Source organism: Neohortaea acidophila (assembly GCF_010093505.1).
Source record: "Neohortaea acidophila strain CBS 113389 unplaced genomic scaffold BDY17scaffold_1, whole genome shotgun sequence".
NCBI classification, from domain to species: Eukaryota; Fungi; Ascomycota; class Dothideomycetes; order Mycosphaerellales; family Teratosphaeriaceae; genus Neohortaea; species Neohortaea acidophila.
Window position 1 is genome coordinate 376643 of NW_022985510.1, and position 20173 is coordinate 396815.

General features: G+C 56.7%; 13 protein-coding genes across 13 annotated transcripts; 6 read left to right on the forward strand and 7 right to left on the reverse strand.

The window, feature by feature from the left end:
• Positions 1-35: 35 nt before the first annotated feature.
• BDY17DRAFT_319699 (Isochorismatase-like protein) lies at positions 36-635 on the reverse strand (the record flags this gene model as incomplete). Its single annotated transcript, XM_033736315.1, has 1 exon — positions 36-635. One exon carries the CDS (start codon positions 633-635, stop codon positions 36-38), a length of 600 nt encoding a protein of 199 aa, XP_033593706.1.
• A 370-nt stretch (positions 636-1005) lies between these two features.
• Positions 1006-2233, forward strand: BDY17DRAFT_244144 (TPR repeat protein-like protein; the record flags this gene model as incomplete). Its single annotated transcript, XM_033730501.1, has 2 exons — positions 1006-1462; positions 1518-2233. The coding sequence occupies 2 exons, from the start codon at positions 1006-1008 to the stop codon at positions 2231-2233; spliced, it is 1173 nt and encodes a 390-aa protein (XP_033593707.1).
• Positions 2234-2277: 44 nt separating this feature from the next.
• BDY17DRAFT_319701 (acyl-CoA N-acyltransferase) lies at positions 2278-3051 on the reverse strand (the record flags this gene model as incomplete). Its single annotated transcript, XM_033736316.1, has 3 exons — positions 2278-2606; positions 2655-2847; positions 2908-3051. The coding sequence occupies 3 exons, from the start codon at positions 3049-3051 to the stop codon at positions 2278-2280; spliced, it is 666 nt and encodes a 221-aa protein (XP_033593708.1).
• A 57-nt stretch (positions 3052-3108) lies between these two features.
• Positions 3109-4976, forward strand: BDY17DRAFT_288412 (uncharacterized protein). Its single transcript, XM_033732190.1, has one exon. The coding sequence runs from the start codon at positions 3294-3296 to the stop codon at positions 4599-4601; it is 1308 nt and encodes a 435-aa protein (XP_033593709.1). The 5' UTR covers positions 3109-3293; the 3' UTR covers positions 4602-4976.
• Positions 4977-6492, forward strand: BDY17DRAFT_288413 (uncharacterized protein). The gene is made up of 3 exons (XM_033732191.1): positions 4977-5126; positions 5180-6077; positions 6127-6492. Exons 1-3 carry the CDS (start codon positions 5079-5081, stop codon positions 6477-6479), a joined length of 1299 nt encoding a protein of 432 aa, XP_033593710.1. The 5' UTR covers positions 4977-5078; the 3' UTR covers positions 6480-6492.
• Positions 6493-6698: 206 nt separating this feature from the next.
• BDY17DRAFT_314348 (Oxidoreductase, molybdopterin-binding domain-containing protein) lies at positions 6699-8679 on the reverse strand (the record flags this gene model as incomplete). Its single annotated transcript, XM_033735808.1, has 4 exons — positions 6699-8088; positions 8110-8132; positions 8172-8189; positions 8536-8679. The coding sequence occupies 4 exons, from the start codon at positions 8677-8679 to the stop codon at positions 6699-6701; spliced, it is 1575 nt and encodes a 524-aa protein (XP_033593711.1).
• Positions 8680-9188: 509 nt separating this feature from the next.
• BDY17DRAFT_319705 (fungal-specific transcription factor domain-containing protein) lies at positions 9189-11725 on the reverse strand (the record flags this gene model as incomplete). Its single annotated transcript, XM_033736317.1, has 4 exons — positions 9189-9385; positions 9440-10350; positions 10407-11603; positions 11658-11725. The coding sequence occupies 4 exons, from the start codon at positions 11723-11725 to the stop codon at positions 9189-9191; spliced, it is 2373 nt and encodes a 790-aa protein (XP_033593712.1).
• Positions 11726-11843: 118 nt separating this feature from the next.
• On the forward strand, positions 11844-13469 carry BDY17DRAFT_4077 (uncharacterized protein). Its single transcript, XM_033738353.1, has 4 exons — positions 11844-12487; positions 12543-12682; positions 12736-13302; positions 13356-13469. Exons 1-4 carry the CDS (start codon positions 12074-12076, stop codon positions 13444-13446), a joined length of 1212 nt encoding a protein of 403 aa, XP_033593713.1. The 5' UTR covers positions 11844-12073; the 3' UTR covers positions 13447-13469.
• A 23-nt stretch (positions 13470-13492) lies between these two features.
• On the reverse strand, positions 13493-14023 carry BDY17DRAFT_319707 (uncharacterized protein; the record flags this gene model as incomplete). The annotated part of the gene is made up of 1 exon (XM_033736318.1): positions 13493-14023. The coding sequence occupies one exon, from the start codon at positions 14021-14023 to the stop codon at positions 13493-13495; it is 531 nt and encodes a 176-aa protein (XP_033593714.1).
• A 399-nt stretch (positions 14024-14422) lies between these two features.
• BDY17DRAFT_314350 (PrpF protein) lies at positions 14423-15547 on the forward strand (the record flags this gene model as incomplete). The annotated part of the gene is made up of 1 exon (XM_033735809.1): positions 14423-15547. The coding sequence occupies one exon, from the start codon at positions 14423-14425 to the stop codon at positions 15545-15547; it is 1125 nt and encodes a 374-aa protein (XP_033593715.1).
• A 61-nt stretch (positions 15548-15608) lies between these two features.
• BDY17DRAFT_4174 (uncharacterized protein) lies at positions 15609-16945 on the reverse strand. Its single transcript, XM_033738365.1, has one exon. It carries the CDS (start codon positions 16571-16573, stop codon positions 15671-15673), a length of 903 nt encoding a protein of 300 aa, XP_033593716.1. The 5' UTR covers positions 16574-16945; the 3' UTR covers positions 15609-15670.
• Positions 16946-17383: 438 nt separating this feature from the next.
• Positions 17384-18411, forward strand: BDY17DRAFT_306574 (mitochondrial carrier domain-containing protein; the record flags this gene model as incomplete). The annotated part of the gene is made up of 2 exons (XM_033735038.1): positions 17384-17693; positions 17750-18411. The coding sequence occupies 2 exons, from the start codon at positions 17384-17386 to the stop codon at positions 18409-18411; spliced, it is 972 nt and encodes a 323-aa protein (XP_033593717.1).
• A 249-nt stretch (positions 18412-18660) lies between these two features.
• Positions 18661-19992, reverse strand: BDY17DRAFT_243479 (uncharacterized protein; the record flags this gene model as incomplete). The annotated part of the gene is made up of 2 exons (XM_033730438.1): positions 18661-18806; positions 18843-19992. The coding sequence occupies 2 exons, from the start codon at positions 19990-19992 to the stop codon at positions 18661-18663; spliced, it is 1296 nt and encodes a 431-aa protein (XP_033593718.1).
• Positions 19993-20173: the final 181 nt, after the last annotated feature.

Sequence of the window (20173 nt, forward strand, 5' to 3'; positions counted from 1 at the left end):
AGAGCTACGTCTACAACATCTCTGGCTTGCGCAAGTCATCGCTTCCGCAAAGCTTCAATCACCTCTGCCGTCGACGCCGTGCCGCCAAAGCGTCGCAGGGCGTGCAGCGCAGCTAAATGATCTGGCTCATTGGTTGACCCGGTCGCATCACTTATAGTAGTAACGTCAAAGTCCATCTGAAAGGCGTCTCTTGCCGTCGTCTCCACACATACATCGGTCCCCACCCCCGTTAGAATTAGATGATTGATTCCCCGCTCCTTGAGCGTCTTTTCCAGCGGCGTCCCAAAGAAAGCAGAGTTCCTCGTCTTGTCAAAGATCGGCTCGTCGGGCTCGGGCGTGAGTTCGTCGAGAATGTCGGCATCCCAAGACCCTCGGATGAAACCTCGCATTTTCTGAAGCGGGTTCTTGTCATCGCCGCCGCCGCGAAAGTCGGAGTAGTCCGCGTTGAATCCTGCCCGTAGGAAGAAGATTGGGATACTGGCGGCACGGGCGGCGGAGCGGAGCTCGTTGATGTGCGGCACAATCACTGTTGGCTCGCACTGCATCCCCATCTTTGCGAAGGTGCCTTGTTTGTGGCAGAAGCCGTTCTGCATGTCGACCACGACAAGGGCTGGAGCGGACGCGAGTTGGACCATCTTGGGGAGTTCGGGGTTGAGGGGGCCAGGCTCTTGTTACGAGAGGACGTTGAGACTCGTGGCAACTTATCTTTCTCTTTTGGACGGTGAGATTTTCGTCAGGGAAGGCAGTATGGTTCCGTCAGCTCACTCCCCGCTGTCCAACGGCTTCAGCCCTCGGGTACAGCAGGTGATCAGCGTTATTGAGGGTTCCGGAACATCGGCTTACTGTGCACGACCCTGATGGGGTGTGACGAAGGACGTGAAGCGTGCTTGTCAAAAGTCGGCGTATCGGAAAAAAAGTGGATGGTGACTTCAGCAGTGGAATCGTCAATCACAGGACTAAACCATGGCGATCGACAAGAGCCTCGATGCTCTTCTGGAGGAGAGGATGACCCTGCAGAATGGACAGCCTCAAACCGATGCAGCTCCATCTGCCGACATTCCGCCAGGCATGCAGAGGATGAAAGAATACACCGTCGACGAGCTGCTAAAAGAAATGAACCGCGTGCCTCTCTTCATGACTTCCCTCGACCAAACCGACGGCGAAGGCGGCGAAAACGTCGAGCTCGAGGCCCTCCGAGCCCTCGCGCACGAAGGCACCCGCGCCGAAATTGCGCAAAACTTTCGCGAGCAAGGCACCGAGCTCGTGCGCCTGGAGAAGCGATATCCCGAGGCTCGCGACTACTACACCAAAGCCCTGCAGGCTCTAGATGCGCCTCCCCGGGAACCAGACCCCGAACAAGGCCCCCAGATCGTGGAGATCGACGAAGAGGCCGAGGCGGAGAAGGAGCGCTCTATCAGAGAAGCATGCCTGGTAAATAGAGCGCTCTGTAACCTTGAGATGAGTATCGCTGCCCTACCGAACAGATACCCTGCGCCCAATCCACTGACGATGCGCAGAGAACTACGGCTCGTGCAACAGGGACTGCGCCGCGGCACTGAAGATGAACCCGAAGAATGTCAAGGCGTGGTACCGAGCGGCGTCTGCGTGTCTCGCTCTCGACAAAGTCGACGAGTCCATCGATGCGTGCGAGAGTGGCATGCGCTTCGAACCGCAGAACTCCGCTCTCCGCACGCTTTTGACCAAAGGCCAACAGCGGAAGGTCCACCTGGCCGAGCTTGAGAGGGTAAGGGTTGAGCGTGAGACCAAAAAGCGAGCAGAACTTGCAGCGGTGCAGCGTGCATTGAAAACACGTAGCATTCCGACTCGGACCACGGACAGGCCGCCCGAGATGCCCGAGGCAAGCATCACTCTCGAAGACTCGTTGGATCCAGCGTCTCTACTTAGCTTCCCGGTGATGCTGCTGTACCCTGCCCACGCACAGACAGACTTCATCAAGCAGTTCTGGGAGAATGAGTCTATCAGCGAACATTTGTCTTATATTCTACCGGTGCCGTGGGATACGGAGCACGAATACACGCTGAACAGTGTCGATTGCTACATGGAGACGATCGAAGGCGGCTTGATCAAAGCTGGGAAGAAGCTTGCTCTGTTGAAGCTGCTGAGCAGTGGTAAATTGGAGATCCAGGACGGTCTGGTGAGGATCAACGTCGTGCCACAAGCGAAAGCTACCGAATGGATCGGCGAATTCAAAGCTCGCCGGGCAAAACCATGATGTTGACGGGAGAAAAGGAAGAAACCAATGTCAAGCACCCATTGTCATTGTACTGGAGGCGATGGCGGCCCATCCGATTCAGCATTCGCTTTGGGTACGAGGCCCAGTCCCTCCAAAGTCTTTCCAGGCCGCGCTATGCGGAAAATCAACAACTCGCACGGCCCGCGGACTTGGTTGTCAGCGTCTATGTGTGTTTCGCAGAACACGAACCCGGTCTTCTCGAGGATTCGGCGGCTCGCGCCATTCTTGCTATCCACCCACCCTTCTATATGGTCGAAGCCAATGCCGCCCTCGTTAGCTGAAGGGAAACGCTCGAAGATCTCTGGAATCAGGGCTTGCAGGGCTTCGGTTGCGTAGCCTTTGCCTGCGTGATCTGTCGTTTGTTAAAGAGAGACTCAAGATGCGTGTTGGAGATCCTCACCTGGATGAATCATGTAACCTATCTCTGGGGGATGAAAGCAGCCCGCCAGACCTACAATAGGCGGCGGCGACTTCTTGTCCTTCTCTGTAGCATCGTTCCTTTCCTCGATAGCAAAGTTGAAACAATCTCGCCCTGGCGTCCTCGCCGACATCCATTGCCTGCCTTGCTCCACATTCTGCACAGGCCCTTGTGACTGTGTTGTTGTATCAGAATCGGCGACAATTAGTCGTGTGTCACTAGATTTTCTGCTTACTGTCCAGTACATTACTTCTGGTCTCGTGATCAGTGGCATGATCAGTTCGGTGTCTGCCACGCGAACGGTGCGCAGGCGGAGGCGTTTCGTAAGGATTTCGTGGAACTCGGGCTCCTCTAGTTCGACGATGGAGGCGTCGGTCATTTTTGCAATCTGTAATGTTCCTGTGACTCGAGTATTCAGTTTTGATCGAGAAATATCATATGTCCCGTCTTTTGCAAAGCTGAATACCAGGTCTGGACCTCTTACGATTATTAGTCATAGTGGAAGTCGCGCTTTCCTGCTGAAGTGCTCGCTCCATCGCGTATTGTTCCCTGCGCCTATGACACAAACGATGACCTGAACATCAACAATGACAGACGGCAGCTCATCGACCGTCGCAGGCCATGACGGAGCCCCCGCAGAAACGGCGCAAGACATCGCCACCTCCCGCTCCAGCGCAGCAAACAGATGACGAAGAGGTGCAGTCGACGGATTTCAAGCTCGCCGTCCTGGCCTCGCTCCACCCCGATCGGAGTCAGGATGTCTTGTTAGACTATCTACTCGCCTACGATGGAGTTGTGGGAGATGTGACCAATGCTCTCTCGTCCACATCAACTCAAGCCAACACCGGCCAGAAGCGAGCGATTGGATATCAGTCTTCGCTCTCTGCGTTCGCCATCGGGAACAAGGCTGCTAGCGATGTGGCGACTGCTCCCAAGAGCTTGACGAAGAAAGGGCGAACATTGCACCTGTATTCTCCCGACGACGTAGAAGCTCACACCCCCTGCTCGATCATCCACAACTTCCTTTCGCCGGAAGACGCCGATGTCCTGCTGCAAGAGCTGCTGGCAGAAGCGGGCACGTTTCGAAGAGACGAATTCCAGATGTTCGATCGGACGGTGCAGTCGCCGCATACCAGCAAGTTCTACGTGGACACGTGGGAAGAGCAGCAAGACCAAAAGACCGAGTACATGTATAATGGAGGGGCTGTGCAAGACGTCGGTAAGACGCCTCCAGAATTGCTGCGGGTGTCGCACATCGTACGCAAGACCGTGAATGCAGAGATTCAACGGAGGATGGAAAGGCATGTGGACAGCAAGAAGCTCAAATTCCAATCGCCAGACGAGTGGAAGCCGAACGTGACGTTTGTCAATTGCTACGCCGGCGGCAACGAAAGCGTCGGCTGGCACTCCGACCACCTCACCTATCTCGGCCCACGAGCAGTGATCGGAAGTCTCTCGCTCGGCGTAGCACGGGAGTTCCGCGTGCGCAAAATCGTGCCGCAAGTCGACGACTCGTCTGCCGACGAACAGGGCCAAATCGCCATCCACTTACCACATAACTCCCTCCTCGTCATGCACGCGGAAATGCAGGAGGAGTGGAAACACAGCATCGCGCCGGCAAAGTCCATCGATCCACATCCTGTCGCTGGAAATCGACGACTCAACGTCACGTACCGCTGCTATCGCGATTACTTGCATCCGCACCGCACGCCGCGGTGTAAGTGCGGCGTGCCGGCGGTATTGCGATGCGTGCAGAAGCGAGCGGTGACGAGGGGCCGGTATATGTGGATGTGCCATGCTGGCTTCTCCGTCGGACAGAAGTCTTGCGCCTACTATGCTTGGGCGGACTTTGATGAGGATGGACGACCGCCTTGGGCGGAGGGGTACAAGGGGAATGCGAATCTGCCTGCAGTTGAGACGGCGCCGTAGTGAATTGATGGGATATATTCAATTTCATTCCCTTGGCTTCCACGTTCGGGGACAGATGGCAGAGAACAGGTGATCCCGTCCGATCTCACGTACTCAAGCTGCCAATCGGATGAATAGTACTCAGGTGGGAGACCACTGGGGAAGTCCATCTACTGAACGTACATTTTTTCGGATTTTCCCCGGCACTTCTTTTTGCTTTTCCCTGGCCTTCCTTTTTGCTCTATCATGGCTATTTGTATGTACCTTGACGTACACGTAGCGTACAGCGAGTGTACCCTCGTTTGAAAGGATGAAACCCGAGTTTCCCCAGCCTTGCCACGGTGAAGCGGACCAGCGGCGACATAGCCGAGCTTCTGCATCGCACCTCAAGCAGATATGAGCTCGACATCCTTCGCGCAACACATACCGGATTGAGAAATCTTCACTCCTACATAATAAACGCGAAATCCTCTCATAACGGCCGATGTGACACAAGAAATGGGGGAATATCTGAAAGACGTGGCAATCATCGGCGCCGGCCTCGGAGTACGTACTCACCACCCAGCACTGGTCCTCCATCTAACTCACACGATATCAAGGGCTGCGCACTAGCCCTCGCCCTCTCCCAACAGAACATCCCCATAACCGTCTACGAGTCCCGACCGCGCGGGCACGACGTGCTCAAATCCGGTGTAGTCCTCACGCCCAATGGCCTCTGGATCCTCGATCAGCTCGGCGTCTTCGCGCGCATTAAAGACCGCTGCTTCAAAGCGACGCACCGCGTATTCAAAAACGACAAAGACGAGACGGTGCGCAAGACGCTCGTGGCGGACGAGTCGCTCTACGGCTACCGGAATCATCGCATTTGGCGGAAGTTGTTGCTGGATGAGATGAAGGTGATGCTGGAGGAGCGGGGCGTGGGGATTCATTACGACTCGGTGTTTAATGGCGTTGAAACTGAAGACGAGGAAGGCGTGACGTTCCTAATCAACGGCCAACCGCGCACCGCATCCCTCCTCATCGGCCTCGACGGCATCTACAGCCACGTCCGCCAATACCTCGACCCGAGCATCGTGCCCGAGTACACCGGCACAACCGGCGTGCTGGCGCACATCAAGCGCGCCTCCGTCGCCTGGCCCTACGCAGACTACGAACCCAACGCCACGATCCAAGGCAAGCCCGGCGCCATCTTCTTCCTCCCCGAAGACCCGCAACACGAGGACATCATGATTGGCATGCAGGTGCAGTACCCGGAGCAGTCGCGCGAGGACCTCGAGAAGCTGCAGACGGATTATGATCGGCTGTTGCAGTTTTATCGCAAGGGGTACGAGGAGCATGGAGCGACGGCGCGCTGTATTATTGATCGCATTGCGGAGAATCGCGAGACGTTGTATATTTGGCCGTATTTGAAGATGCCGAAGTTGGGGCGTTGGTTTAGTCGGGCGGGGAGGGTGGTGTTGGCTGGTGATGGCGCTCATGCGCTGCCTCCGAGTAGTGGTCGGTTCAGCCATTTCTGATGGTGCATGCGGAAGCTAACACTCCTCAGGTCAGGGCGTCAATCAGGCGCTCGAAGACGTCTACTCCCTAACGCTTCTCCTAAAGTCGAGTGAACCCGACAAGAAGGCTGCGAATGGAGCGGCGCAGACCACGAACGGAGCTACAACACCGAATCACACTCTTCTAGATACTCTAGCGTTTTGGCAGCAGATGCGGCAAAAGCGAATCGACTCCATCATCGATTGGGTGAGCAACTACCAGAACGTCGAACGCTTGCCCGAGGCCGAACGGAAGAAGTTGGCGAGTCAAGGGAAGGATGGAGCAAAGGGCGACGATATGCGGTGGTTGTATGAGCAGTCGATCGAAAGAGATGTGAAGGCGTGGGTGGATGGGAAGGCGTAAGGTAGGACGATGGTTGAAAGCATTGTTTCTCTCGATATCTCAAAAGGACAGAACTGTAGTACTGACAGTCTTCACCTCGCCCGATCAACGATTGAATAAAAGCCCCGGGGCTCGACCAGCTCCAAACTCCCATGACTGAGGTGACCAATACTCACAGTCCGCTTAAACGCACAGCAAAGTCTCTAACTCATCGATCCTCCCATGCAGTCATAATCCCGTTCAGAGATCCTCATAAGCCCTCGTCTGCCGATGCCACGCATTCGCCAGCAGCCCGCGGAAATTCCAAATCGAGTCGAAGGTCTGCGGCTGCGTATTGTACGACTCGTCGCACGCCTTGACAACAAACTCGACCTCTTTCCCCGGCTGCAACTCATCCTTGGGCCACTGAATCTTCCACAGCGTCCACGCCCAGCGGCGCGCGCCCTTGGCCTTGTCCGCTTGCAACTCAGCCTGCTTCCACGTCTTGCCGCCGTCGGCAGAGACGTCGACGCGCACGATCCGGCGCCCACCACCGCTGAAGGCGAAGCCTGTGACTGTCGTCTTGTTGTCGCCGTTGGCGCGGAGGATGTTGGTGATTGCGCTCTGGACGGGGGTCTCTTGAATTGCCTGCGCGGCCGCCCAGTCGTCGCCTGTGCAGTCCGCTTGCTTCATGTTCGGGCCGAAGCACTTGTAGTCGCGCTGCTGGTATTGGCTGGCCGATTCGTCGGTGCTGATGCTGATGCGGCCGAGCCATTTGACGCTACGGGCGGCAGTGGTGCCGGGCACGATGACGCGGAGCGGACCGCCGTGGTCGCGGTTGAGGGGCGCGCCGTTCATGTCCCATGCGATGAGCACGTCGGCTTGCGGGTTGAGCGCTGTGTGCAGAGGGATGGAGACGGCGTAGGTGTCGCTGGGCGACATGAAGTGGACGTGCTTGTCGACTTCGTCGGAGCAGCATTGGGTTGGAGATGGGCAGTCGTCGTCGACGTCACAGCCGGCGTGGCGGAGGACGTCGCGGAGGCGCACGCCGGAGAACTCGGCGGTGCCGATGGCGCCAATGTCCCAGGGCAGGCCGGAGGTTTTGCCCCCGGCGCCTTGGCTCATGTGCGCGCGTCGGTTGCCGGAGCATTGCAGAGTGGCAGTGATGGTGTATTCCTTGAACTTGGCTTTCAGGTCCTCGACGCTGAGCGTCATCTCCTCACCGTCGGAGAGCTCGACGGTCAAGGACTGAGGCGACTCGTGCGTCTGCGGAACCCACAGGTGGTTGCGGACGAAGAAAAGGCGCAACGGCGTGAGGAAGTCGACCAATAGGTTGCCAGGCGTCTCGGCGTTACACGGCTTCGCCGTGCGAACGATGAGGTTCTCATCGCGTTCCGGATCATGTTTGAACGGATCGTCAATGATGTAGTTCTCCGCCTGATCACCGAGAACGTTCCAATTCAGCTTCCCAGCATCGTCAAGATCCCTCTCGTCAATCTCGCCAATGTGGTACTGCTGCAGGATGTCGTAGACCTCTTGTTTCTGGTGAATGGAAAAGATCTTCCAGTAGGGATCGACGCTGCCGCCGCAGGCGCGGAGGATGATTTCGCCGCCCGGGTGGGTGCCGATGAAGTCGGTGATGTCGTAGACGCTGGTGCCGCGGATGATCCACTGGCTGTCTGCATCTCGGTCGTGCTTGGTTACGTCGACGAGTCGGATTTTGCTAGTTTCTACGACGGGCGTGTGAGTGGACTATCAGGTTGAGTGGAGTCGGGAGATAAAGTATACCTTCTGCGTTGGCCAACTCGAGTTTGCCGTCAGATTTGATCGGGTTCTCTTCTTCCTCATCTTCCTTTTGGAGTTGCAGTTTCGCACCGAGATAGGCAAAGACGGTAGCACCGAAGACAGCACCCAGGAGAGGAGCAGTATTGCTTCGCTTGGGCGACGACGCGGCGCTGTGAGGTCGGGCGTGGGTACTTTGGATCCTCACGCACCCTGCAACGCGGCTGGTGGTCACGGGCGACGCATGACTCTGCACACGCCATCCCGACGCCGTCTGTTGTCTCGCCGCACCCCAGCTCTCTACAGTCGCTCGTACATTCGGTCGTGATCGGGTGGCGGTCTGGATGTGACGGGCGGCGGCAGGCTGCGAATCCGCCAGCCAGCCAATCGGAGCGCGGACAGCGAGTGGAGACGCGCTCGAGGCTACGAGGCGGCGCGAGAGATGGTGGAGAGGAGGCATGTTGATGCAGGTGTTGGCATGCCGTGGATGTTGTGGCAATGATAATTGATGAAATACAGTCGAAGAGGGAGCAAGATAACGGTCACATGGGGACTTGGAAGCGGTGACCTTGCGTGCTTGCTTGAGTGGCTCGCTCGGGGAGTTGGGCAACGCGACTTCGCCGTCGCAACTTCGGCGAAGTCGTTCGCGGACCCTATCTCTGCGGCGGGAATCGCTTGCGACATGGTGCAATCCCCGACATTCCAGCTGGCGCCATCGCGGCTGGCGGAGGGATGGCTGTCCACCGCGGCGATGTTGAGTGCCATCGACTGCATGGTATACAATACTCGCATCGATGTTGCGATGCAATGACCATCAGAACACTTCCCCGCCAAGATATCCTCGACTTTGAAGTGAAGGCCGATCAGCAGTGGAAGACGGCGAGGCTACCACGTCGGCTCGTCGGCAACGCGTCATGCGGGGACCTGTCACGTCGTATCTTCCAATTTCGAGTACGTACTATGCCGCTTCTACCCAAAGTGCTGCGTAGACGAAAACATCGGGACCCACGCGTCCAGTGGCTGCTCCGAATACGTCGGCTCCCACGGCGGCACTCCGTTCGACTGCTGCGACGCTATTGCCGTCTCCAATGGCTGCCACGTGCCTCCTGCTGGATCGCTGGTGAACAAGGACAGCAGATCGTCAAAGCCGGGTTGTTGTTGTCCACCTGGTAGTCCGTTAGTGTTGCTTCTCGCATGGAAGTAACAAAGGCTCGTCTTACCATAAGAACCTCCGCCCGCGGACCCCGATTGCACCTGATCGCCGTCATATGTCGGAACGTGCTGAAGCGTCGAGCGTCTCTGCAGGTTTAATCGCCCAGGCGCGGTGCCGGGGATGGGATTTCGCTGTCGTTCGGGAGCATGCTTCTCCGGTATCCCCTTCCGTGCCATGCGATAGATCGAGAGTGGTGCGAGCACATAATCCGGAGCACTCTGAACCGGAGTTCCCTCCACCGAATGCTCTTCGTCATCCGACTCGCCGAGCTCATACGGCTCGTCTGCGCCGTTGCTCTGGCCGGACTGTGAGGCATCAGTGCCGAAGCCCACCTTCCCCAGCAGCTTTTCGGACGCAGTCGTGAGTAGATCGGCCACGGCGTACATCGACTTCATCATCTTCAAAGCTTTGACGTTGGTTCTGATCAGTGGAATCGTTTCCGCCAGAAGCACTTGACTGTTCTCCGCCGCCGGGTCGATGAGCTGAGTCAGATAGAACAGCATGACACGACAGCACTCGTACACGACTGTGGGCGCCCAGGAGTCCGCAAGAGCATGTGGGCCGTTCCGGAACGCTTCGGCGGCGATGATGCCCACCTTTCGAGCGTGTCCGAAGAGTTCGTCCTGCAGGTGATGCTGGAAATCCGCCTGCTCTGGAGGATAGACGAATGCATTCCTAAGTTTGTACAGTGTAGGGGCTCCAATGCGATACAAATCGCACATGTTGAGATGGTACATCCAGTGGAGGGCACATAGCGCTCCCAACTGCGTGGTCTCGCGGCGAATGTACACCGAGCTCGGAGTGAATTGGAGACTCTCTGGCAGCGATTCGTACCACGCTCGGCTTTCCGCATCGAGCTGGGCGAATTCGGAGTGTGCAAGCCACGGCATTTGAGCAACATCGAGGTGTTTGATGTATCTGAGAGATATGTCAGTTGAGGCTGCGTTATTTCACAAGGTCTCGAATATACACACTTGAGAACCCTCCGACGAATTGCAATGTAGCGGAGATAGTACGCTCGGATACCCATGTTGTCTCGGGGATACGAGGGAAGAGACTCGGGTGTGATGAATTTCAAGAACTGCCCCGGCTCCAACACTTCTGTAATGCAGGGCGCCTGTAGGACAAAGTTCCGTTCGGTGCATGGCAGCTGGATCTTGATGTCGGCCTCTTTGATCAGGGTGAGCTGATCAATGCCGTTGCCGATGAGCGAGTCAGACACGTAGCAGCACCACATCAGCCGTCTTCGTGACTCTTTTGTGCTCGCTCCGGGGCCGGATTGTGCGTCTTGACAGAGAATGTCGGTGGAGTGCTCGAGATTGATCTGAAGTGCTTGAGCCATGCGTGCCGTCAATCCGGAGAGCATGAATGCATTTCCAAAGTTCGCCATTCGCAGCTCATATTCATGCAAGAGGATGGCAGCCATCAGGTTCTCCACGCTGATGCTGTTGAGCTGTGCCAGAATCAATTGCTGTGATCGCTTAGCCCACTGACTACCAGCCGCGAGTATCTTCTTCGGCGGATCGGTAGGCTGGTGTTCAATTGCGTAGAAGAGAGCCCCAAGTGAGCATACGATGAGGAGAAGGGCGTCATCTTCACATCCTCTAGTATCGACCGTGTCCAGTCGTTGGATGAAAGACGGCTTATGCAGGAAGCCGAAGCACCTCAATGGGTGGATGTTGGTGAAGTATCGCTCTACCAGCATTCGCACACGGTAGTTGGGGGGCAAGTGCCATGACTCCAGCCATGATCCAGGAGGCGTTTCTCTCTGCTCCTGAGCTTCCGGCCGTGCACTACCACGAGCGCTTTCGTTGGGCCCGTTGCCTTCATTGTTGCTTCCCGGAGATGGCTGACCGAGGGAGAAGCGCAATTGCTGCCTCCACGCTGGCTCGGAATTGTCTTCGTAGACGCACTGGAGCCCCTTCTCCTTGCAACGCGCACAGGCAGGCTGATCCCCCGAGCACCGGGTCTTGGTGCTCCTGCAATTAACACAGCTTCGGAATGTGCGTTTCCTCTTGCGACTGGTGGCCGCCGCGGACGCAGGACTCCGCGACGCGTCTCGCTCAGGCGGCGAGCCTTGCGCAGCAGGAGAGCCCGCCGCGCCCGTACACGGCAGACCGAGTCTGTCGCAATTCAAGCATACCCCAGGCCGCTCGTCGCATCGAATCTTTCTACACGTGACTGTTAGACCGGGCTCACCGCGCTTCCCATAGTGCGGACTTTACCTCGCTCTGCACGTAACACAGCCTGATTTGGACCGCGAGCTCTTCGTCGGCTTGGCTTCCGACGACATTTGGTGTACTGCTGCCGCGCGCTCGATGGATTAGTGTGCGAGGTTCCCGATGAGCCGGTGGAAGTGGGACTGCAGATCCAAAATGTCGAGTACCTGGCGGGACGACAAATGACTAAGCGGAGGGCGATGTCGCCAGCTTCCTCCCGACGAACCGAGTGTGGCGCAAGTCAAACAGACTTCCAGACGCGATTCGACGAGCCAAGGGAGGCGCTGGCCTAGAGCGCTGATGACTGATGATGGGCCATCGGGACGTCGTGGAGCGGATTTTCCTTGTATGCACCGCATGCTGTATATATAACCAGTCTGCCTGCGCCATAACCTCGCTGCGACCATATTCAAAGCATCACAATGGCTCCAGCAGCAACATTCTCATCTACCCATCAACAGGATCTAAAACACATCTTCCCCGATGGACTGAAGACATCCGGCCAACATCCTCCTCTCTTTGATCAGCTTCAGCCATATCCCGAATTCCCTCAAGAAATCACATCGACGTCAACGGTCTGGAAAGCCGAGGATTACAGCAATCATGCGGAGCGCTGGACGCACGTCTTCAGCAACGAGGAGATTGCCGAGCTTAGCCATGCCGCCGACAACTTTATCGCCTCCGACACGCCATTGACCGGAATCACGAGGGACCTGTTTCCCCTCCCTATCCTTGGCTCGTTCTTTGGGGCTGTGCGGAACGAGCTGCTCAATGGGAAGGGTTTCATCCTTTTCAAGGGCCTTCCGGTGGATGACTGGAGCCTGCAAAAGAGCGCAGTGAGTCCTCTACTCTTGCAGTCTGCGTGTGCTCATCTCACCAAAGCCCTTTTAGGTGGCATACATGGGACTAGGATCATACTTTGGCTACTTTACCAGTCAGAATGGACGGGGTCATGTACTCGGTCATGTCAAAGACCTCGGCGCCGATGCATCCCAACCTGATAAAGTCCGGATATACAGGACTAACGCTAAGTGAGTTTTTCGCCCGAATGCAACACCGACATGAGCTAATGAGTCTCAATCAGACAATTCTTCCACACGGACGAGACGGACTTCGTCGGTCTGCTATGCATCGCCAAAGCCCTCGAGGGCGGCGAGTCGGACATTGTCTCCACCCACCACGTCTTCAATACTCTTCAGCGCGAGCACCCGGATGTCGCGGAGCTAATGTGCACACCTTGCTGGTACTTTGACCGCAAAGGGGAAGTCAGCGAGGGCGAGGAGCCCTATTACCGATCAAGCATCTTCTACCTCGAGCCCAACAGCGAGTCCCCGCGAGTTTGGGCCAAATTCGATCCTATGAACGTCGTATCTCTCGCACGTTTCAGCGAGGGCCCGAGTGCAAAGATCCCGCCGTTATCAGATGCGCAGAAGCGAGCCCTGACAATTTTTGACGACACTTGCCAGAGACTGGCACTGCACATGATCCTGGACCCGGGGGATATCCAACTGCTGAGCAACATGCAAGTCTTCCATGCTCGCACGGCGTACAAGGACTACCCGCCGGGCTCGGTAGACGAGCGGGGCCGCGAGAGAGTGAGGCGACACCTGATGAGGCTTTGGCTGTCGGTCCCCGAAAGCGAAGGTGGCTGGTATGTATCGCAACCCTTCTATGGCCGGATAGTTGCTAACAATGCTAATTCAGGAGAACACCATTCCACGACACTGACGACAAGAAACGCGGCGGCGTGCAAGTGGACTTGACACCGCCCGTATGCCCTTACGATGCAGAGTGATTGCATTTTACTCTACAGCGACATTTAATCGCCAATCATAGACGCCTTACAACTTCGCCTTCCCCTCAATAACATCCCGCAACAAAGTCAACGCCTCAACAGTAAACCGCAGCATATTCCCCACCCGATCGCCCCCGAGCCCCGTATCCAGCTCCCTCGCAAAACTCCCCCGATCACAATCCACAGCCAACGCAACATATCCCGGCTGCCGATTTGGCGCCTTCCCACTTCCGGAAGGACCAGCCGTGCCCGATTCTGCAATCGTATACGTGCTACCCAGATCCTTCCTCACGTGCGCCGCCAACCCCTTGACCACATCCTGCGTGGGGCCATCATAATTGTCAATGTGCTGCTGCGTCCAGCCGGCGTAGGCGATGCGCGAAGGCAGCGTGTAGAGCGTGAGGCCACCTTTGTAGAGTTTGCTTGCGCCGGGCGTGCTGAGGATGGAGCTGCTGATGAGGCCTCCTGTGGCCGTCTCGGCTATGCTGACGGTTTCTTTGCGCTCTTTGAGCAGCGTGACGACTTGATGGAGGATGTCTTGGACCTCGGATGGGGGGAATGATGATGATGATGCCATGGTTCGTTGTTGGGATTTGTGGTTGGCCAATGCGGTTGTTGTGGTTCGGATTGTTCGGAGAGGCTTGAGTCTGTGAGCAGAGCCGGTGAGACGTTTGATGATCATTGATAATCAAGAGATAGGTGTGACGAGATGATGTCGGCATGCCTCGTCCACTCTATCGGTGGGGTAGCTGTTCAGTGGGGCTGGTGAGGGCAGGGGTTTGTCATCACGATCTCTTCGGTCTCCATTCAACTTCACCTTGACTAACACCGGCGTAAATCAGCAATTGATGTCGTAATGACCGATGAGGCTGCCCTCTAAATCACGTACGGCAGGCTTCCAACATTCTTCCCCATGAAGTTGAGTCCATCCAGCTCGGCAAGATGGCTCTCAACGTATCGATCAATGGGTAGGACGATGACAACAAAAAGCTTCCCAGCCTCCTTCGTGCGCGGCGGAACATCCAATGGCCTCATAATCAACCGCTCCAATCTCCCACGAGACGAGGCGGCATGGCAACCCATCCTCTCAAGCGCCATGGGCTCTCCAGATGCGTTTGGGAGGCAACTGAATGGTCTTGGCCAGGGCATATCTTCCACGTCGAAGATCTGCGTCATTTCTAAATCTGATCGCCAGGATGCCGATGTCGATTACACTTTTGTCCAAGTGGGCATCAAAGGCGGTGATCTGGATATGGCTGGGAATTGTGGGAATATGTCGAGCGCTGTCGGGCCCACGGCATGGGATGAAGGCTTCGTGGACGACGCAGAACGAATCCAAGGAGGCGAAGTGACGGTGCGCATGTACAATCGCAACACCGACAAGATCATACACTCCACCTTTAGTGTCAACGAGAATGGCCGGTACGAACCTATTGGAGATTACTCGATCGATGGCGTCTCTGGCACGAACTCGAAAATCACCTTGTCTTTCCTTGATCCCGCCGGGGCCAAGACGGGCGTCACTTTCCCATCCGAGGGGAGCAACAAGATTGACATTTTGACACTTAGCGATGGGTCCCGAATCCCAGCGAGTCTGATCGATGTCGCGAATCCTGGCATTTTCGTTCTTGCGTTGGATGCCGGTGTCCCTGGCGACATCACTTCTGATGCACTGGGAAGCGACGAAAAGATGATGGCACGACTGGATGAGATTAGACGAGAAGGCACTCGATTGATGGGGCTTGATCCGGACATTCAAAGTGTGCCGAAGATCGTCTTTCTGTCCAAGCCGACAGAGCAGGCTGCAGCGCAAGGGACAAACATTGTTGCTCGTGCGCTATCAATGCAGCAAGCTCATAAAAGCATTCCGTTGACACTGGCGTTGAACCTTGGAGCGGCGTGCAAGATCCCAGGTACCATTCCGGCACAAATGGCGGTGAATGTTGCAGAGCACGACTCTGTGGTCATCGCTCACGCGAGTGGCAAGATCGAAGTAGGGAGTGTGATGAGAGAGGGGAAGATTGTCAGCGCGTTGCTACACCGAACGGCTCGAGTACTCATGAAAGGCGATATCTTCTACACCATCGAAGATACCGGATGAACACTGGGTCCACCAACGCCGCGCTGAACCATTACAACAAGAATCTCGCCACCCGTACCGCCATACCTGTGCCACCCCTTGCTACATCGAAGCTCTTGCATACTCATCGCGTTTCAACTTGGGTCAAGCACCATGGTCGCCGTCCTCTTTCACGGCCAAAGCCTCCGCGCTCTTTCCAGTGTACAGGAAACACTTCGCTAGCTGGCGGATGTGCACTGCAGTGAAACCGATGAAGCCAACCGGCTTGCTGATGCGCTCTACCAGAGCCTCCGCGCGATCAAGTACCAACTGGATGTTTGCTTTGTCGCTGGCCCGCAAGTGATTCATGAGCATATTGGTCACCAGCTTCGTTTTACCTCCACTGACGTGCAAGGCGAGATACGCCAAGAAATGGCCACGATCGCAGCAGCCGCATCCGATCAGCAGCTCCACATTTTGAAAGATGGCGGCCTCCTTGACGCCTTGCATGGGAGCGTTGCGAGCGGTGCGCTTGTAGAATACAGGGGCCATGTTGAGCTTTCCGGCCATGTTGTAGAAGGTGTTGCCACGTTTGTGCCAGTGGCCGCGCCGGAAACACCAGTTGGTTCTGATGGTGGCGAAGAAGGTATTGGCGGCGAAGAAGATGGGCAGAGCTTCGGCACGGAATTGACGACAGACCGACAGTATTGGGTGCATGTCGAAATCTGCAAAAGCGTGGTTGTCCTCGTCGACAGTGGCAAGGGTGTAAATCTGATTTCTGATCTCAGCGGGCAGGTCGTGGATCCGGAAGTACGAGGCTTGCTTCGTCTGGAAGCGCGTCCTCATGCGATGGGTAGATGGAGCTTCGGGTTTCAGTTGCTTGGACTTCTTGCGCTTCTTGACTTTGGCGAGAGACTTGGAGCGAGAGCGGTGGCTGGCGTTTTCGTCCGAGGTGCATGGAGAGCCGCCGCGAAAGCTGGCCATCGGAACGCGAGTAGGCTGTTTGCCTGCTGACTGCCGTTGTTGCTTGCTCGGACTGGACTTGAGAGTCTTCATGACTCGTGCCATGGTTTTGGTGAGATGGGCTGTGTCGTTGCGAGCTTCGAGTGAATGAGGAGTATTGTCTTGAATGCGACGCTTCGGATGAATGAGGTGTCTTCGATGCGACTGGGCAGCACCCGTGGTGCGGCTGCGCTGGATGAACGAGCCGCGTTGCTGAAACGAACGGTGAAGTAGGAACGAGGTGGTTGATGATGATACAAGTCTCAGCCCAACTGCGATGGACGAAGGTTACAACATGTCGTTGTCTTGCATGCGGAAGTTGGGAGGTGACACAAGGATCAGGCAGATGTATGGAAGTAGTACCTGAGGCAACATGATTCACGGCTTGGTGGCACCTTCCACCGCAGATCCAAACGCGAGTTCGTCACGCTCCAAACCTTAAACTCGACTCACATGATGGTGGATGACTGGTATGACGAACAGAAGACTGAACGTGCTACGGATATCTAGAAAGAGAAACGAAGGCAAGGCACACGACATGAAGACAGCCCTCAGCCTCGTCTCCGGCTGCGCCTGGCCTGGCCTGGCCATAATTCCGAGGAACTTGCCGAGGAGCTTTCGGCTGCCCATCCGAGCCGAGCTTCCAATTTACTTTTCACGTGTCAAGCTGCGTCACTGCGCTGCCAATGCACTCTTGGGACGACAGCTTCGACGAACAACCTCACGGCCTTGGCTTGTTACGCACTCTTGGATATCCACCCGCACCAATTCCACCCGCTCTCTCATGCTCTGAAGTCGAAGCCTTATCCCACCCCTTACTCGCCGCCCGCGGAGCTCGATCGCCTACTCCGCGCCTAGCACGTGGCATCACCCACCATGGACAACCTCGATTCCGCCGTCGAGAAAGTAGCCGGCAAGCCCACGGCGGAACTCAAGGAAGACGCCGTCGAAGCGGCCAAAACGTCCGTCTCGTCAATACGCGACTTCGTGGCGGGCGGGGTGGGCGGCGTGTGCTCCGTGCTGGTCGGGCACCCCTTTGACCTGGTCAAGGTGCGCCTGCAGACGGCGGAGAAGGGCGTGTACAATGGGGCGATGGATGTGGTGAGGAAGACGATTGCGCGCGAGGGCCCGGTGCGCGGGTTGTATGCGGGTGTTTCGGCGCCGTTGGTGGGCGTCACGCCTATGTGTGAGTCTTCCTCCTTTCTTTTTTCATACCGCAAGCTAGGCTAATTCAGAGTGTAGTCGCGGTCAGCTTCTGGGGCTACGGCGTAGGCAAACAACTCGTCGAGTCCTTCGGCAACGTCAAAGACGGCCAATTCACGCCCGCACAAGTCGCAACCGCAGGCTTCTTCTCCGCCATCCCCCAAACCCTCATCACCGCCCCCTTCGAGCGCGTAAAAATCATCCTCCAAATCCAAGGGCAGAAACAGCTGGCGCCAGGCGAGAAGCCGAAATACAGCGGCGGCCCAGACGTCGTTCGCCAACTCTACAAAGAAGGCGGCATCCGCAGCGTCTACCGCGGCTCCGCAATGACTCTCATGCGCGACGGCCCCGGCTCCGCTGTGTACTTTGCCACCTACGAGCTCATCAAGCGCAACCTCACGCCGAAAGACGAAAGCGGCAAGCCGGGCAAGCTCTCGCTGACGGCCGTGTGCGTGGCGGGCGGTGCGGCTGGCGTGGCTATGTGGATCCCCGTCTTCCCCGTCGACACCATCAAATCCCGCCTGCAGTCTGGAGATAGCAATTTGAGCATCAGCGGCACGATCAAGGAGATTTATCGCAGGGGTGGTGTCAAGGCTTTCTTCCCTGGTATGGGACCTGCCATGGCCAGAGCCGTTCCGGCGAATGCAGCCACGTTCTTGGGCGTGGAGTTGGCGCATCAGGCTATGAATAAGGTGTTTTGAGGGATTCCGCGGCTTTGGGGAACAGCTTAACGAGGGGTTATGGCTGTTTGCATGTATCATCTATCCCATTGAGCGACGTTCCTCCTCCGCGCCCTTCGCAATATAGCGCCACACAACAAGTCGGCCGTTCAACATGATGATCAGCTTGGATGGAAAGGCTTCATCTTGACCGCAGCAAGTAGATGCTACGGTGATGGCGTTCGAACGTATCTCTCATCTCGACTGTTGACCTGAATCGCGCTCGAAACACTATCCTTTACTCCCCTGCCTCGCATGCCCTTTACTCCCCATGCTCAGCCTCTTCATCGCCTCCTCCGGACTCTTCCCCACGCTGACCTCCTGCGCACCCGGGCCCTCAACATGTCCATCCGGCTTGGCCTCGACAGCGCCAGTAGCTCCGTTTGACGGGCCCGCTTCCGTTCCCTCACCACCTTTGTGCCCGGGGAATCTCGTCCCTAGATTCTTCGGCTTCTTGGGCTTCTTCTTGTCCTCTGTAGGCGGAGGCGGGTAGGCTTTCTTCTCCACCTCCTGCCACTCGGCACTCGCCTCGTAGGCCTTCCTAATCGGCGCCAAGAGCTCTAGCAACGCTTCTGAGAACGCGTCCTTCAAAATTTTCGGGTGCAGGATATCGGCCTCGTAGTCTTTCCGCATCTCTGCGCTGGAGCTGTATTCCAGGGGCTCGGCGTCTGGTCGGGGCACGACGAATTTCGGGGTGCCGTTGTTCTTGAGTGCGGACGCTGGGAGCAGCACATATTCCACGAATGCCAGGATGCCGTTCCCCTCGACTTGTCTCAGGGGGCAAAAGGCCTTCTTCACCTTCTTCCTCACTACCTCTGGGGGATCTATGAGGTCGATTTTGGAGTCGGGGTCTGATGAGCTCATCTTGCCGCCTTCCTGCAGGCCCGGGACGAGGGGGTTCATGAGATGCGCTCGCTTCTTGAATCCAATGCGCGGGAGGACTTCGGCGGCCAGGGTGAAGATCTTCCTTTGGTCCAAGCCGCCGAATTGCGCGTCGACGCCCAGGTACTCCTCGTCGAGCGCTTGCATCAAGGGGTAGATCTGGGAGCTGAGGGGTGGCGACTCGACTTGCTTGACGACTTCACTCCCGGCTTTGCTCGCATCGTGTGCACTGACGCTGGTGCTGAGGCGCAGGAGATCCATAAAGTACTTTGCGCCCGTCTCGCCTTTCGTCTGGTAATCGGAGCCCGTGACGAATTTCAACCTGGTCAAATCCACGCCTACGGCTCTGAGTTGCTCGGTAATGGCGAATCGGTAGTACTTGACCCGCTCCTCAACGAGCTCGATGGGGGCTTTGAGGTTGTCGAGGAAGCCGTGGACATCGGCGAGCAGGATGGTGACTTCGCAGCCGGCGGCGAGGAACTCGGAGATTTTGAGCATGCCGACGAAGTAGCCGCAGTGCGGTTTGCCGGTCGTCGCGGTGCCCAGGTAGATGCGCAGGGGCCGTTCATTTTTGCGCACGATCTCTTCGATGATTTCGGGGTTGAGGACTTCTTGCAGGTTGTTGTGGATGAGGTGCAGTTTTTCGTCGGCGGAGAGGCCGGCGCCGTTGGTGGAGGCCATGGTTGGTGGCGATGGAGTCTGTCTTTGTAAGGGGATGCAAGAGGGTTTTGCTGGTCGTTGGCTATTTCAATGGCCAGTATGGCTGCGTGAGTCAGGAGGGGGAGGAATTGAATAAAGAGTCAAGTGTGTGGCGCGGCGGATGGCGCGCTTCGGGGGTGCCACACGTGAACGCCGCAGGGTG

Coding starts and splice junctions, on each gene's coding strand:
- BDY17DRAFT_4174 (XM_033738365.1), bottom strand. CDS start 16,573: ATGGCACGAGTCATGAAGACTCTCAAGTCCAGTCCGAGCAAGCAACAA.
- BDY17DRAFT_288413 (XM_033732191.1), top strand. CDS start 5,079: ATGGGGGAATATCTGAAAGACGTGGCAATCATCGGCGCCGGCCTCGGA. Junction 5,127..5,179: donor TCATCGGCGCCGGCCTCGGA/GTACGTACTCAC, acceptor CACGATATCAAG/GGCTGCGCACTAGCCCTCGC. Junction 6,078..6,126: donor TGCGCTGCCTCCGAGTAGTG/GTCGGTTCAGCC, acceptor AACACTCCTCAG/GTCAGGGCGTCAATCAGGCG.
- BDY17DRAFT_4077 (XM_033738353.1), top strand. CDS start 12,074: ATGGCTCCAGCAGCAACATTCTCATCTACCCATCAACAGGATCTAAAA. Junction 12,488..12,542: donor GGAGCCTGCAAAAGAGCGCA/GTGAGTCCTCTA, acceptor AAGCCCTTTTAG/GTGGCATACATGGGACTAGG. Junction 13,303..13,355: donor CCCGAAAGCGAAGGTGGCTG/GTATGTATCGCA, acceptor ATGCTAATTCAG/GAGAACACCATTCCACGACA.
- BDY17DRAFT_288412 (XM_033732190.1), top strand. CDS start 3,294: ATGACGGAGCCCCCGCAGAAACGGCGCAAGACATCGCCACCTCCCGCT.